The 18,111-nt window shown below is 34.8% G+C and overlaps 2 protein-coding genes across 3 annotated transcripts; one reads left to right on the top strand and one right to left on the bottom strand.

The window, feature by feature from the left end:
- The first annotated feature begins 247 nt into the window (after positions 1-247).
- On the top strand, positions 248-8,130 carry LOC132903165 (uncharacterized). Of its 2 annotated transcripts, none has more exons than XM_060950571.1 (7): positions 248-483; positions 828-932; positions 1,607-1,795; positions 2,062-2,208; positions 2,687-5,040; positions 6,426-6,650; positions 7,951-8,130. In XM_060950571.1, the coding sequence occupies exons 3-7, from the start codon at positions 1,747-1,749 to the stop codon at positions 7,984-7,986; spliced, it is 2,811 nt and encodes a 936-aa protein (XP_060806554.1). In that variant the 5' UTR covers positions 248-483; positions 828-932; positions 1,607-1,746; the 3' UTR covers positions 7,987-8,130. The 2 variants fall into 2 exon arrangements, with proteins under 2 accessions (XP_060806554.1, XP_060806553.1); XM_060950570.1 differs by having other exon boundaries at positions 249-675.
- A 2,259-nt stretch (positions 8,131-10,389) lies between these two features.
- On the bottom strand, positions 10,390-15,610 carry LOC132903166 (uncharacterized). Its single transcript, XM_060950572.1, has 4 exons — positions 15,252-15,610; positions 14,603-14,692; positions 14,324-14,430; positions 10,390-13,596 (listed from the first exon to the last, which is right to left on the bottom strand). The coding sequence occupies exons 1-4, from the start codon at positions 15,444-15,446 to the stop codon at positions 13,515-13,517; spliced, it is 474 nt and encodes a 157-aa protein (XP_060806555.1). The 5' UTR covers positions 15,447-15,610; the 3' UTR covers positions 10,390-13,514.
- Positions 15,611-18,111: the final 2,501 nt, after the last annotated feature.

Below are 18,111 nucleotides of genomic sequence, written 5' to 3'. Positions count from 1 at the left end.
TCGGTGTAGCCAGCATTATTAATAAACTAATTACAACGACAACACAGAGTAAAGAATATCACGTTTGTATTTTCTACGGTTATTCATCGATTCTGATAGCCTAGCTATTTTATTTGCTTTGAAATAAATACCTACGGTAGGTATAAACGAAAATGTACCTCAGGTGTTTCAATAAATTACTTAATTTTGTAAATGCACATTCATTTTGATCAAAGGCCGTAAGATTGAAATTCTTTTGCTTCCACTTTACGTAGTTGAGTTTAAACTAAAAATATTTTATTTTTCTCTGCTGTCGCTGTCATTGGGTATCGTTTCCGGTATCTATATCTATCTCTTTCTCTCTCTCTCTTGTTCTTGTTGAAATGAAAGTTTGTTATCCAAAATTCCAAACCTAACCTCGAAGAAATTTTATCTTGACTGAGAAAGTAAGATACCCCAAAAAAACGTGTTAATAATTGGCGTTAATTACGCGATTCTACAATGGTAAATAAATATGTCTTGAAACTTTGACTTCATCGATAGTTGAATATATCAGTGCTAAAATGGCTCCAAGAAAAGCTGCTGCTAAACCTGAAACAGTTCAAGCAGTTGCTAAAGGAAGACCTCAAAAGCCTAAAGAAAATAAGGAAACACTGAAAACACCAACGGCTATCAAGATAAAAGTGTTTAAAAAGAGTAAGTGACTATTAGCGAAATCGTATACCAAAAAAGCTGCTTCTTTGGTATTTTGTTATGTTTCTAATGTTAACACTCTTTGATTTAAGAGAACAATGCACATCCTGATTGTTCTTTATGCTTTTTGCTTGAAACTAGTTTTATTTTTTCAGACCTCAGCAGATCAGTCCAAAACCTAGTATCTCCAAATCAAAGTTTACTGGAAAAAAAGAGCAAATATCTGACATCCAAAGACAAGCTTGAGTTAGCAAATAAAGGTTTGTTAAAAAAAAATATTTATATACCATGCACAGTCATGCAAGTGTATGGAGTCCTCATATTAAAGTGCTGGGAACCTTACTACACTAATTTCTTAAATAGGTTTATTACTCATGTTTTGCCTGGGGCCGTATCTGGTTAGCTATGAACATGGATTAAAGGCTTCCAAGGAAGAGTAAGAGGACCTTGGAATTGGTATTAGAAACGGGAAACCCTCCCTTCATGCCCTCCTAGTGGTCTACCACATACAAAGGGAAATAACATACTAACTAAAATCAATGGTGTGAGCTGTGCATCACTCATTACTCAGTCACTGATTAATGGAAGAGTTTTATCCACACTATTAATAAAAAGATTGGTATTTTTGTATATTTGTAACAAATAAACTCAAAAACTATTGGACAAAATTTGGCACACATATAGAAAAGACCTTTGGAAGTATATTTGTTGCTTTTTTTCTGGAATCAGGACAGGAGCAAAGCAAAAATATTCTAAATTTTTATTCAGTATTATAGGATACTTTATATCACTTAATAATTGTCATATCTTTTGGTTTCACAACATTGGTTGCCGTCAAATAAATTACTTTAAACTAAGTTTACGGCTGCTTCCGAAGCCTTGCGCAAAAACTAGAACATATATAAATATATTAAACATCCTTATTTTTTTAAAGTTGCAAGAGCACAACTGAACAAATCGGAGCCAATCGTTTTTCCTTCGCAATCTGAAGTCCAGACTGTGACTAAAGTGGGAAGGAAACGAGGGAGAAAAAAGAAAGTTGAAGAAGTGGAAAATGTTCCGGAAACATCAAACATGAATATTTGTCCAAGCTCGCCAGTCACTGGCAGTACAGACACTGAAGGTACTCACATCTATATCCTTTACGGGGTTGGCAGAGCCAACAGTCTTGAAAAGATTTAAAGGCCATGTGTAGCTGTATGGCTTAATAAAGATTCAAATAGTGACAAGGTGCTTATTGCTAGCCATCCCAAGAATCCAAAGTTTTAAAGTTTTTTAAGCCTGTTCCTTAGTCGCTGTTACGATATCCATGGGAAAGATATGGAGACATCCTATTTTGAAATCTCTTTCTATTTCTCCACCATGTTAAAATAATATTATGTTTTTCAGATGTTTTTGAGCAGCCAAAGCAAAAGATTATTAGGAAGATTACCAGCCCGGTTAAGCAAACGCTGACGAAAAAAACAGCAATGCAACTACCTCTAGACCCTGTCAAGAGAGGTCCTAAGAAGAGAAAACTAGTCAGCCCTTCGGAGGGTAAATTATGACATACATTAATTCCTTTTATGAGGCAGACAGAGCCAAAGCCTAATGATGATGGAATTGAGATTCAAATAGTGACAGGTTGCTAGCCTTAAAGAAGAATCCCAAGTTTATTAGCGTTTCCCTAAAGTGAAGTAGCTGGTACACTTTATTTTTTCTTAGTTATTAAACCAGCATGGAATCTTACTAAGTTAGAACTTTTAACTAACTTGTCACTGTCACTTTAGTTCAGAATTTAAGTGTCTTTCCCAATCTCGAATTTTGGTCAAATGCGGAAACCAGGCAATGTCAGGAGTATTATGCGTGATCAAGTTGTCAAAACTATCTCATAAAGTGTAAATAACTTGTTGTGGATACCCAGGTCCTAAAATCTCATTGTACATTCTTGTATCCTTATAGATTAAAATTCTTGATAACAAAATATTTTGAACACCCATGACACTTTTCCAATATAATTCTCCTTCAATCTCAGGTATCGTCAACCCACCCAAACGTAAATGGACGCAATCCAGAATAACGGAAATGAATATCGTCGTCAAACGGAATTCTGAAGACTGCGACAACAGCAACAAAACTCGTACCGTCACAGTCGCTAAACCAAAAATTGTCAGGAAAAGAACACCCAGAGGTAAGAAAAGTGCTGAAAATATAGCAGGCGTTCAAGAAAATACACCATCTATTGCAGCTAAAGATGCACCAAATAATGAACCAAAAGTTGCAGTAAAAAAAGAGGACAATGGAACTTTCGATAATGCTGGAGCAATAGATTCTCGTAAAACGTCTGTCTGTTCAGAACTATCATGGACCAAAGATATATCGGATTCCAGTAACACAACCTCTTTGAACGCCGTCACCTCGTCAGATTTCGTACTGATTGACAAAAAATTGCCAGAAGTCAAATTGACCAAAATAGATTCCAAAGGGCTTACCCCTAAAACTCCTAGTAAGTCTTCTTTGTCTTCAGATAGTGACAGCTCTGAATCTGAATGTAGCACAAATTGTAAGTCTTACAAGGAAAGTGAAATAATAAGTAAACACTCATTAAATTTGAGCACTTCATCCGAATCTCATATGTCTCCAATAATCACTCAAAAAAACATCAGTATTAACACCATGAATAGCAATGTTAGTAAAATTAGTAAGGCATTAGATAAACTATCAATGAGTCTGAAGAAAATAGATTTAGAAATGATAAATTGGGTTGGTTACCAGAATGAAGACACCAATGTTAACTCTAAAAAATTAAAGGACAAAATACATCAAAGTTTACAAGAGGAAAGTAATATTATTCTTCAGTGTAGACATATCAATAAAGTTTTGACTGATAATGAAGATGGAACACAAACGGAAGTAAATAATGCAGAAAAAGCGGATAATATTAATGATTCTTTTGTCAAACCAACCGATGTTGTCGTGGCGAAAAATATAAATAAATCTGCTGAACATTCCGGTTTAGACAATGGTAACCATAGCAGAGACCAAAATGATTATGGAGATCGTAAATTTGATTTAAATGAGAATTTTGCTTCAGACAATATCGCATACATTCCTTTCGACCAAAATGATGATGAAGATGCTCTATCATTATATGCAGAGAGTATAGGATTTGAATCTAATAGAAACAGCACTTGTTCTCCACCTCTATACAATAATCCTGAATATGAGGAATACATCCCACAATCTGTAACAAGAGATGTACCTCATAACACTATTGTCTATAATCCTACTAAAATTACTAACGTTACTACTCCGGCGCCTAAAAATGTTCCAAATGTGAAACCAACAACAATAGTGTGTGAAAAACAAAATGCGGATTCTACGTCTGTTGTCAGAGAAGGAGTACTAGGTAGTAATCAAATTGACTGTACTGAGAAGTTACCTGATCCCAATGTCAGTGTTAAGCCAGCAATAGTGAAAAAAGGGCCTTGTTTATTAGCAACGTTGTTCAAGCCGTCTCCAGGAGTGAAGAGTGTTGTTTTCAAAGGAATGTGTTTCTTCTTTCTGATAGGGAGTTGCAAGAATCAATTGAGATGTCGATTTCCTCATGTCGAGCCATTACCAATCGATGTGTGCGCGAAATTAATCAAACTTAGTGAAGATGTATTCATTCAAGAATACATGTTGTTGAAGTGTTGGCCAGTATTGAGGAGAAAGTTCGGTATCTGCTTCGTTGATGAGTGTAAGAGACGGGACTTGACTAAGTTATTGGTGGAAATGGCAATAGATTTCGTAACAAAAGCAAATCCGAATTCCCAGGACGATGCCGAGCTCAAAATCCACGTCTTAGAAGAGGCATTGTTGCATTTAAACAATATAGACCTCAGTAATTGTGAAGAGCTACTGAAATATGTGATACAGGGTAAACAGTTGTGTGATTATTTTATGGAGACGATAGCTAACACGCAGAATTTTACGCGGTTCAAGCCGGTTTTCATAAAATTGACCGACTTTGTGATTGAGAATCAGAGGGCGTTCAGTTTGGACGTCGCTACGCATATATTGGAACGCGTGGCGATTCTGCCGTTCAATGATTCTTTGGCTTGGGCGTTGATAAGTATTATAAAGCATACGGATGTTGTGATATTTGAAAATTCAATGATGGCTCAGTTTGAGAAGCAGTTGTCTTCAAATGAGGGTTTGCACCGGGAGTTCATGATGGTGAAAGAGATGGCTGGCATGAGTCGGCCGGTTGTGAGCCAACCTTATGTCCCCGTGGCGCCCTCTATGATGAGACGAGAAGAAATGGAGCGGCCGATGTCAAACCCGATGTACCCTGACGGGGTAAAAAGGTACACGTCGCCGGATACCACGCATTTGGACACTATGGTGAGTTGACATTAATAGATTTAAATTTCCATATTGATAAAGTCAGGTTACTCTACCATAAACAGGCAAGCTGGGATGTGGATAAATTTGAAAGAAGGAAAATTGTAGTACCTTACCTTTCTGGATAAGAGGCATGATTTTATGTATACATACATATAGTCACGTCTTTATCCCTTGCGGGGAAGACAGAGCCAACAGTCTTGAAAGGACTGAAAGGCTACGCTCAGCTTTGTGGGCTAAATAATGGAATTGAGACCCAAATAGTGACAGTGAAGTTTATGTATGTATGTTTGTATTACCTATGTTGCATGTATACAGTCACCGAAATCAAAGGTGGTACTCGTATTAGACTCAAGACTACATTTAAGAGTTGCCAATTTAATTTTTATAAATTAAAATAAAATAAAACATTTCTATTTCTTTATGCTTGCTTTGTTCTTCCTCCTGGCTTTAGTACCGGTTACATCCTCACCACTCTGGAGAGTTTCGCCAGGGTTTCGCCGACTTTAAACCCTGGTTGGGTGAGTCAGGATTTTACACGAAGCAAGCAACTCCCATCTGACCTCCGCAACCTATGTAGGTAAACCTGACCCTTATTGGATCGATCATGATTACAAATCCAATTGCCTGAATGTGCAGGTTCCTTACGATATTTCCCCTCACTCTAAGAGCATTGGTTAGTATTAAACATACATACATACATAGAATCACGCCTCTTTCCCGGAGGGGTAGGCAGAGACTACCTCTTTCCACTTGCCACGATCTCTGCATACTTCCTTCGCTTCATCCACATTCATAACTCTCTTCATGCAAGCTCGGCGGTTTCGGGATACTTTTGACCTGACCCTTTACCAGGACGTTCTTATTTAGATCAAGATACGTTCGTCTAGGTCTTCCCACTCCGACCTATCCCTCCACTTTATCTGTTAGTATTAAAAATAATAATATACGTAACTTTGAAAATTAGTCATTGGTCATATGGCTGAAGTGGGATTTGGTCATGTCTTCATGCGAATCATGCATTTTAGCCGGACACCTTACAGATTTGACCACCGACGCTACTCGCTACTTAAGCTCGTATATCTCTGTAAACAAATATATTCCGTGTGGTTCCCGGCACCAATACAAAAAAGAATAGGACCACTCCATCTCTTTCCCATGGATGTCGTAAAAGGCGAGTAAGGGATAGGCTTAAAAACCTGGGTTTCTTCTTTTAGGCGATGGGCTAGCAACCTGTCACTATTTGAATCTCAATTCTATCATTAAGCCAAATAGCTGAACGTGGCCATTCAGTCTTTTCAAGACTGTTGGCTCTGTCTACCCCGCAAGGGATATAGATGTGACCATATGTATGTATGTAACAAATATATAAAACACTTTCACAGAACAAACCAACAAACGAGCCAGTCATAAAGAGGACTATAAACTTCGATAGAACATTCTCGAATTACAATTCGTCATCAAGCGAAAGCACTGACGACTACCCACGAACGCCCAAGCCTAGTAATCTGTTCGCTTCGTGGAAGAACAAGAGTATATTCAATAAGTGCTCCGCACAGCGGTACCGGAAGCGAAGAACGGATCGACAGGTCACGTATGGGGGGACTTCCGTATGTATATCTTTTTGTTAGCCGACTACAGATAAAAGGTGGTTTGTATGTTGGTTATTTGAGTGAAGTCACTAAGTGCATTGATTTTATTATGTCTAAACTTGGATAAAATGAGGTAAGTAGCTCCGGAAATTGAGTACCAATGTTCTCAACAAATATTGAACATGTTCACTAAATCAATGAATGAATGAGTCATAGTATTTTGATAAAGTTTCAACTACGACCCTTTAAAGGTAACTTAACTTGTTAATAATATCTGTGTTTATATTCTTATCACAATTTGGACCATTAGTATCAGTCATTAAAATACTATTTATGAATAATAAAGGTATTAAACACGCGCGTAACATACCTTTATTGTATCTTTATTTATTTTTATAAACAAATATTGAACATGTTCACTAAATCAATGAATTTCTCAACAAATATTGAACATGTTCACTAAATCAATGAATGAATGAGTCATAGTATTTTGATAAAGTTTCAACTACGACCCTTTAAAGGTAACTTAACTTGTTAATAATATCTGTGTTTATATTCTTATCACAATTTGGACCATTAGTATCAGTCATTAAAATACTATTTATGAATAATAAAGGTATTAAACACGCGCGTAACATACCTTTATTGTATCTTTATTTATTTTTATAAAGGTTCGTATCGTGCGCGTTTAATATCTGTATTATTAATAAATACCTAGTGTGATGCAATGCGAAAGTTTTAAATCATTTATAATCATAAAAATTAAAATATTTTGATACATATCTATTATCTTGCGAAGATTTTAAATTAAGTATCTATATAATGAAATGCTCAGTAATTTTGTTGACTTACCCACAGTGGTGACAAGATTTAGATCAAGCCTAGGCCGCCATTTTGTTTTTACCATGTTGTTCAAGTCGAGTATTAATCAACGACTGGTCAGATATACAAACGTGCTGGACACTGCTTTTTCTGTCTCATAATTAGTTATTTCTAATTGCACCCTCCGCCGCCAAAATATGCTTTGGGGCGGCTCATTATGCAATTGGTCTCTTTCGTAAAATGTCCCCTGGTCGCAAAATGTCTCTTTCGCAAAATGTATCTCTAATTTTATATGATGACTCCAATAAATGATTGTGCTTTGAAAATCAAATGTTATTCTAAGTCCCTGGCGCGATATTTTGCGACAGAGACAATCTGCGAAAAAAGACATTTTGCTAAAGTGATATTTTACGAAAAGACCTTTTGCGCATGATAACGGGGCCCAGGGTGCGCTTTCTGACATTTATTACATTCTAATGCAAAAATTTTGTTTCAGAATTTCCCGAGACGACCCGGGCCGGATTTCTTTTAGCGTTTATGTATTTTTGTTACGTTAATTTAACGTTCCTACTATATATTTTTAAGAAAATTATTTTTAAGTTTTTTGTATATCTCATTCGAGATATTTTGATACGATCCTATTCTTTAAGTACAAACTGCAATTGTTATAAAGTAAGTTTATGATAAAAGGCTTCGAATCAAAATACGTTGTTGAAAAATTTACTTGTCTGAAGCTGAGCTTATAATACTGTATTTTTGGAAAATCAGTGTAACATCCTTGGTATTATACAAGTTTCAGACTGGCACCTATATTACTAAGAGAGTAAAGTTTATCTGTGGGCAACTGTACCGGGCATAATGTCAGTGCTATAAGTTTGAAACACTTTCTTAATTGAGTGATCTTATTGGCAAATGAAAGTATTTTTACACAATTTGGGTAAATTAAAAAAAAAATTCTCCACAATATAACAGTTACTTTCTAAACAATATTATAGATAAAAACATATATTTTATGGATGACCTGTTGTGAAGAAGTGGTGCCTGAATTAAGTATCATAATATAAATCTACCTCAAATTTTTAACACGTTTTATTAAAATAACGTGGTACTGGTAAATAGTGTCGCATATTAAAAGCGGACACTCAGTATATGATTCTCGTTTCGGGTAATATGTCTTTCCTACGGAAGTCGTAAAAGGCGACTAAGGGATAGACTTATAAACAAAGGATTCTTTTTGTAGGCAATGGACTTGCAACCCGTCACGATTTTAATCTCAATTCCATCAAAAAGCCAAACAGCTGAACGTGGCCTATCAGTCTATTCAAGACTGTTGGCTCTGTCTACCCCGCAAGGGATATAGACGTGATTATATGTATGTATGTATGTACTAGAGAGAATTTTATTGAATTTTTTTAAATAGAGTCGGTTAGTCGGTGTGCGGTTTACATACATACATAAAATCTATATCCCTTGCGGGGTAAACAGAGCCAACAGTCTTTGTAAAGACTCGGTTGATGATGTTTGGGTTTACTTTGTCCTTAATTATGAAACGCGATTTACCAGACACCCTGTATATTCACTTTTGACTGTAGAACTGCCTATTATTACAGAATGACATTATTTTAAGACGAGCATAGTTTCTTACCATTAGTACCAATTAGTGGTTTTTTAAATATTCTTATTTGTTAACGCTGTATTATGTATGTTTCATAATTATAAATAGATTTAAGTTTGAGACAGTCTAAGAAGTCTTTAATTGTTATAATAAATTTGGAAATATAATAATATAGAAAGCTCTCTCTAGCTATATTATTATAGTATATATCAATTCTATTTTACAATAGCATATTTATGAATCGGTGATTTATGTAAACATGTTTTATGTAAACGAACGAAAAACTAATAGAAGCAGTCTAAGATACTCTACCAAACCTATAACTTGTCCCGAACCAGCTACACATAAGTTCATTTAACAAAAATATTCGTTTTTATTTATTCAATTTGTAAAGATATCTTGTGACAATAACATCAGTGAGAAATCAGAAATCAAATTTAAGACGCATTAATTAATGGCCTTTTTGGACTGATCATGAATAAGGGCCATGCCACACTGGCGTATTGCAAACGTTTTTTAAAACGGCCACGCAGCGAATACTCAAAATGGTTGCGTAATAAAGTTCCAGTGGAATTTGCGAAAAATCTGTTTTCTAGTAAAAGCTACATATAGTTACAAAATAAATTTACAACTGCCACTCCAGAATAACTGTTCAGAAGTTTAGTCCTCAAAGTTTGTGAGAGACACAGGTTACGCATTTATGACTAGGTAGTATAAATATATTTTTTTTCATATTCACTTTCATAGTCACTATAGCATTTGTAATTATTTTCAGTTTGATAATATTTTCATCATTCATTTCATATTGTATAAAAACTAATTAGGAACTCTTAGATTTGTAAAAATACTGTTTTCTTTAATAGGTAACACTCTTTAAGTTTTATACATACGTATTAAAATAAGTAAAGGATATTTGCCTGGAATCAGTGATAAAATAATGTTATGTTGTACAGTTCATGGACGAAGATTCACTGGCGTCTGAATTTAGTAATTTTAAGGCAAAATTTCGTATTTTTTTTTTTAACTATTAACATATTTTGTGGTACACTTACGAACAAAAGTATGTAGGTACTATTTTTTTTTTATGCAGGCCGCCAGTGGTTTTCGTTTTGCCATACTTTTAACTATAAGTAAAATTTAAAAGTAAATGTTTGATAGGTTTACGTTAGTTAGGTGTTTTTGTTATCGACGTAAAAATTGTTGAATTTTATCAGCGCCAAACTGGATATAATTTGTAATAAAAATATATAATATAAAGAAGTTTTTTTTAAAATAAAACAATTCATATCGTAGAAAAACATTATATTATTAAATGTCTTATTACATTGTAGATATTCAATATAGAAATAAACAAATAAGTACATCAGTGATGTTGAGCCTCATATACCACATACCTACTACTTTGAAAAAATAAGCATATCTTATACAGTCCGCTACTTTACAAATACAGCCTTTTTTTTACTAAACACGAGCAGCCTCAACTTGAATAATGATGGCTTTTAAACAATATCTAAACTTTCACAGCTCTGTGCATAAGACATCCCAAAATTAATAACTATAATATGTAATTACTCAAAAACAGAAGTGTGTTGAAGATCAATAAATACCATACAAAAAAATAATATTTTTTTTTAAATGGAAAAGAAAATTTCAGCATATTGTAGGAGATAATAGCAGTAATATTGGAGGAGAAAAAGTCGAGCAAGTGAAAGAGGTTTGTAGGTATATCTAAGATCAAAGTTTACATCAGATAGAAAGTGTGATAGATATTGAAAGGAGAGTGAACGCGGTAAACTTGGTGAATGGAGCATTAGGTACATGCTTTTGCGAACAGTCAGAGATAGTCCAAAAAGACTCGCCTGGCTGTGCATGTGGGCATGTTGATCCCGACATTAATGTATGGGAGTGAAAGTTGGGTGTGGCAAAAGAAGCACGAAAGCAGAATACGGAAATGAGAGCGTTAAGGAGTATGATCAGTGTTAAATTGAGTGACAGGATAAGGAACAGCGAGAGAAGGGATGTTGTGATGTGAAAGAAGATGTAGTACAAGGAATAGAAAAGGGTTTGGTCATTTGGAGAGCAAGAAAGCTGATTGACTAAGCAAATATACAAGGAGAGTGTGGAGTCCTGGCAAAAGGTCAGGTCAAGAGTACTAACCCGAAAGCGCAGAGCTTGCATGAAGAGAGTTATGAATGTGGACGAAGCGAAAGAAGTATGCAGAGATCGAGGCTAGTAATTAATATAATAAGTAATGTAGTCTCTGCCTACCCCTTCGGAAAAAAGCGTGATTTTATGTAAGTATTTAAAAAATAAAAAAATCGATTCTTCCGATTTCTAAGGAAAATTATTCTGTTTCATAATTTTGCTGTGAAAATTTAGATAAGTACTTTTCATAAAGACGCCTTTTACTAATTAATAAATACACACATTGGCAGGGTTAAATAAACCCTTCGACATAATGACATAAATTGGTATTACTCTAGCATTGTAAGAAAAGATTTAGGTACATTTATATTATCGTTTCTGCAGCATTATATAGAAATAGTTGAAATTAATAGTGAAATTGTAATTATATTTAGTTAGACAACTACCTAAAGAATAAAAATAAGTCTTGAATAAATGAAGACTTGCATCAGAAAAAAAAACAAATTTAATGACTGGTATTTCATACTCCTATCTATACAAAAATAAATTTGCCAAATTATTGAAAAACATCTAAAAAATGCTATGTGTATATCGATTACTGATAAATCAGTCTTACACAATTTATTATTGGATACCTACGAAATAAAATCACTCTTTACAAAAACACTAAAACCTGTTAAGTAGCGTTGGAAAAACATTTTCCTGCGACTACTTTTGTTCTTAATAAATAACTTTTTAAAAAACCTAAATATTATTACATCAATTATAAAATATTATAGGCATCTTATACCACTTAAAACTAAGCGTTAGCAGACTAATATTGTCGTAGCGAAGCGTAGTAAATACATCACCTTTCTCGCAATTTTACGATACAATTTTGGCATTTTTAATACTGGATATGACTTTAATACTTGTTGTTATTAATACCATATAATAATATTAATAAAAAAATAATATATTCTATAGTTTGCCAAATGCCAGCTTGCAAAATAAGCTATAAACCAGATGTAATTTAGTGTAAGTGCTTATGTTATTATTTTTTTACTCAAACACAAGAAATTTAGAATTTTACTTGCCACAATGAGAAAAACAAGGCATTAACATAATAACCGGTTATTTCTGATTCATTTTTCTTTTCACATTGAACAATAATTGTTGAAATTATGAAAATGGGAATTATAAAAATTCTACATACTTACATAATATACTTGAAACTTCAGGAAGAATAATGTTCAGTCCTTTTCATATAGAATATAATATATATTACATAAGCCCCATTCCAGATGCATTAGCAGAGAAGCTAATACAATTACATGACATTTAGCACCAATTGCATAAAAACGGCTATAGAAGGCTTGAAGCTATTATAAAAACATTAAAATTATGGTTTAAAAAAATACTTTTATTCAGAAATAAAATAACACGAATGAACAATAGAGGTTCATTTGGGATTGATGATAAATAAAATTATATAAAAATATTTTGAATTAGATTATTTCCTTCCAGCCTTCTATCAAGCCTTCCTGTGACGTGCATAAAATCTACCATTTGTTGCTTTGACAAAAAAAATCGTTTTCGCTTTCATTTCTAAGAGAAAATTTGGATTTCAATTAAATATTTGGCAAAGCGAATAAATTATACATACTTAGGATTAAAATTTGTTTCTACAGTAAAATATTCTGCGATGGGCCAGCAACCTGTCTCTATATTTTTCGAGACTATTGGCTCTGTCCAACCCATAAGGGATAAAAGGTAGAATAGGGTAGATCCAGTCTGTTTGTATGTTATGCACGTCACTACACTCGACAAACCATTCAAAGCATCTTAAATTAAACGGTGGGTTACAATATTATAAGAGATGATGTAAGTTTCCTAAATTTCTATAAAGATTTCTCATTGTATATAAAAGATATAAACTTTTAAAATCTAATGCATTTAAAATATTTTTTTGTCTGATAAACTTCTACATTCTAAAAATAATTTCCAGTAACCCATAGCACAAGTCTCTAACTTACTATGGGGCTAGCTCTATCTGTTCTCCCGTATATATTTCAACTAATATTATATAACTTATATAATAAACTTGGGATTCTTCTTTTAGGCGATGGGCTAGCTATCTGTCTCTCTTTTCGAGACTGTTGGCTCTGCCTACCCTGTTCCATTACAGGGTAAAGACGTGATAATAGGTATTCATGTTATATAATATTTATTGTAACAATGTTTGGAAATATTTCGAAATCTTTCAAAATTTAGGAAACATTACATATAAATTCACCTCTTGTTTTGGTACATTAGACGGATCAATGGAAGAGAACCCGCGGCCGTTTCTTGGACAGCAGATGCCATGACTGCGCTATGCTTTTGTGACGTTTCGGCGATAAACTGAAAAAATCACATATTTGTTGTAATGTTGCGCATTATTTGTTTAATTCCAGTTTTTTTTAATCAAAGACAACAGCCAGCAAATTATTAACTAGGTTAGTGGTAAGTATTTGAAAAATTTACAAATTAAATAACTTGTCTACCCCTCCGGGAAAGAGGCGTGACATAGTGCCAGTTACAGCAAGACTACTTACATACGCACCGGAATCGACTTTTGAAATAAAAATAAAAACATACACGTATTTCCTGCCCATGTACGGAGCTATGTATATTTATTTGTCTGTTTATCAGAATAAGTGACAAAATAATCAAGTTTATTTCAACTACGTTATTGCGTGCAAGCGATCACTTAAATCGTTCATAACTTCATAAATCTAACTTTATAAGCCTTAAGTTACAAAATAAGTGCTTAAGTAGAACAGAATGGAGCCCAGTTTTTGAATAAGTAACCACCAATTACCGTGATGGGCGTGGCTTTAACTAAATTATACGTCCACTCCATAAATTGTCATTTGATGCATCTAATTTATTAAATTGTCATATAGTAAAGTACAGATAGAATCACTTATGGTCTTTATATTTAACTATTAAATGCATAAAGCAGGAGTAAACAATGGAGTACTTAAATTTAAGTTAATATTAAATAATATACTTTATTACTTAATACAAATAAAGATGGTACATTAAATAAAAAATATTTATACCAGAATCGAAATCATATACAAACCCATGTTCTGGAGTGTCGGGCATGTACGGAGACATCCTGAAGTCGCGGCTGTGAGGCGTTTCAATGCCAAACGGGCTGTACAGTTTGGCTGGACTTCTGCCAAGAACCTGAAATATTAAAAAGAAAATAATGATGGCAGTAAGACGGCAGGTTTATCCAAACTCTAGTATTGCCTGTATGTGTTAGAAAAATCCTAATAATAATTTTCATTCCTGCGGGGTTTACGGGAATCCTCACTAAATAATTATATGTTAAATTTCAATAAAAATGGATATTTACCTTTTTCTTCATAACAGGCGTAGAAGGAGCCCGGCATGGTGACCCCATCTCAGCTAACCGATGCCTGCGTCTGCCAGCCAGCCTCAAATGCTAATATCATACAAAACATATTAACAAATAAGATTTTGTTTAACAAACCAGTTCACTGGTATATTCTTATTGTAAAAGATCAGATTTTTTTAACAAAAATCAAAAAAGCTGATTGCTGATGGATCCCACATTCACATTGTACTACATTATTGAATTCTTAAGAAACTGCTTTGTAAAACAGAGAACCTATGTTACATAAATCTACTCAGTACTTTGGTAGTTTATAAGTTCTCCCTAAGAAATCTTCTCGTCAATATTTATTATGTGTGCCGTGTGGTGCCCAGGAATAGAACCACTCCATCTCTTTCCCTTGGATGTCGTAAAAAGCGACTAAGAGATAGGCTTACAAACTTGGGATTCTTTTTTAAGCGATGGGCTAGCAACCTGTTACTATTTGAATCTCAATTCTATCATTTAGCCAAATAGCTGAACATGGCCATTCAGTCTTTTCAAGAGTGTTGGCTCTGTCTACCCCGTAAGGGATATAGACGTGACCATATGTATGTATGTATGTAATATTTATTATTTTTTCATTATTTCATTATATGGTATATCTTACCTGAGACAAGTTCCCAAATGTGTTCCTGACACTCCTAAATGTTCTGGAAATCTTCTCAGCGCCAGACTGCAAGGCACGGCGTGAATTAGCGAATGTTTTTCCCTTAAAAAGGCTATTATTATAACATCCATCAACATTTTTCAGGCTGTGTGATGGGGAATCGATCCCAGCGTCCGATGCAAAAGGGTCCTTCATTTTCAATGTAATAAGGCGATATTTAGAGTCAATAACACTTAAATAATATTTAACTATATACTTTCCGAATAATAGATGAATAAGCAAAGGTTTCAGTAAATTGTTCTTCAAAAAATCAATTGCATGAAGTTCACACTGTTTAAATCCTTCCTTTGTTCGTCCGTTATTTTATTGAACGTTACTAGCTAGGGATGGCGATCTGAGATCGTTTAATTGAATAATCGATTATTCAAGGCATAAATATCGATTTTTTAATAGCAATATGTTAATGATTCAATCCAGAATTTTTTTTTAAATTTAGATATGAAGCGTTGGGAGTATTAACTTTTTCATGCGATAAAAACATTTTAGAAATAAATGTTGTGGCGACATCTCTACGCCACTCGTCAACAACATCAAATCAACAACAACTGTCAATCATCGCGAAGAAATTGACGCGCTCAACCAATAGCAGCGAAGTATCTAGAACGCGATTTCAAAGATTTCACGGATTGGAGCTATATATACAACCTCCGACACAACATCGTCGAAGCCGCGGTTCCCCAGGCATAACACCTAGCCTGGCGGAAGATCTTCCCTTTGGTGGCGGTCGAGCCGAATCATCGCTCCCGCTACATTGGTGACCCCGACGTGATTGGAAGCAACCTTCTCCATCATCATCAACTCCAATCCTCAGCATTATTAAGGTTGTATAGCACAAGCAAGAAATAAAAAGAAAGACACTGTCATGTCACTCGTGACTTCTGAAAAAAAACTGTGATGTGTGAATATTCTAATATCTTTATAACTCAATAAAATATATCTATTATATTGTGTAGTGTATTTAAAATAAAAGTATAAAATCTATTGTGTGCTACGCGGGCTTCTATTCCACTGCAGGTAACGATTCTCAGCCTTTATCAGGTTCTGTGCCCCACTGGAAGATCGAAGCGAAGTATCATGGATTTTTCTACAAAAATTGAAATTGGAAAGTTAACAGGAAAGGAAAACTGGGCTACCTGGAAATATAAAATTTCTATTATGCTTGAAGGCACGGAAGGTGCTTTAGAAGCAGTAGAGGGTAAGCTTATGAAACCTATTCTTAATGACGGAGCAGGTGACGCCGAAATCAGCACCTATAATTCTGCGATGGCTAAATATAGGCGGACTGAGAGTGGTGCTCTACTCATGTTAACAACCAATATGTCAGAGGATACACTCAAAAAAGTTATGAGATTTAGAACCGCACATGAAGTTTGGCAAGAGCTGCATAGACTATTTGATGGACAAACAGACGACAGAGCGTATAATTTATGTTTAGAATTCTTTGGGTTTCGGCATAAGAAAGAAGATGACATTCCAACACATATGTCACATCTCAAAAATTTATGGACAGAATTAAAGGTAGAGATTTCAAAAATCGACCCTGACGCTAAACTCCCTGAAATGTTCCTCATATGTAAAGTCTTAGATACGCTTGATGACAAATATTTTAACTTTAAGTCAAGTTGGCTAATGCTCAAACAGTCAGACAGAACGATCGATAGTTTGACGAGTCATCTGTGTACGTTCGAAAGAGAGTTAGGTAGTCAAGAGTCAGACTCAAAACAAGAGACGCTAGTGATTACACCTAATGAACGTAAAGGAAAAAAGACTGTGGATGAACAACTGATCTGTAACTATTGTTCGGGAAAAGGACATAGAGTTCGGAAGTGTAAGAAGTGGATTAAGGACGGGAGGCCACCAAAACCAACTTCAGGCACATCAGCATCCAGTTCAAAGTCTAAGCAAGTGCAACAGATTTCGTTAATGGTAAATGCTTGCTCTAATAATCAGATGCAAGATAGAGAAAATTGGTACGTTGATAACGGCGCGACGGTACACATTGCTGTCAAGAAAAGTTTCTTCAATGATTTTCATGAATTTGATTCAGATCACACTGTCAATACGGCAGATGGAACTACAATACCAGCTTTAGGAACGGGTTCTGTAGAGGTGGAATCAAATGTCAATGGGCAGAAAGAAATAATAACTTTGAACAACGTGTGGCTAGTACCATCCTTAACGAAAAATCTGTTTTCACCATTGGCTGCACAAGATAAGGTGCAAAATAGTGTGTTTACTTCTACAACCAGAGAGTGCAAGCTGGATATTGCCGGCACGACTAAAGTTGTTGGAAGCAGGTCCCATTGTGGTGGACTTTATAAGTTAGAAATAAAGACAATTGTTCCGACTAAGCATTCAGCTATAGAAATAAACGCTGTGACAGGCTCTAATTTGCTACAGTTATATCATGAACGACTTGCGCACCAGGACAAACGACATGTTATTCGCGTGGTAAAACGTGAGTTAGGCATTCAACTTAGTCCAGATAAAATGACGTGTGAAGGTTGTATTTATGGAAAGTCTCACCGAAAGCCGTTTGGGACAAGGGAAAGAGCTAAAGCAGTTGGAGAGCTAATTCACACAGACGTTTGTGGTCCCTTCGCAAAAAGCATCTCGAAATATCAATACTACGTTTTATTTAAGGACGATTATTCGAGTTATCGCATGGTTTACTTCATTAGACACAAATCGGAAGTTAAAGATAAACTCCTTTTAATGCTTCAAGAAGTAAAGAATGCTGGGCATACTGTCAAAACTCTTCTGAGTGACAATGGTGGCGAATTCAATAATGAAAACGTTC

The sequence above is a fragment of the Amyelois transitella genome, chromosome 22 (genome assembly GCF_032362555.1).
Source record: "Amyelois transitella isolate CPQ chromosome 22, ilAmyTran1.1, whole genome shotgun sequence".
Classification (NCBI taxonomy): domain Eukaryota; kingdom Metazoa; phylum Arthropoda; class Insecta; order Lepidoptera; family Pyralidae; genus Amyelois; species Amyelois transitella.
Note: the sequence above shows the minus strand (reverse complement) of the source record. Positions and strands in the feature narration are given on the sequence as shown.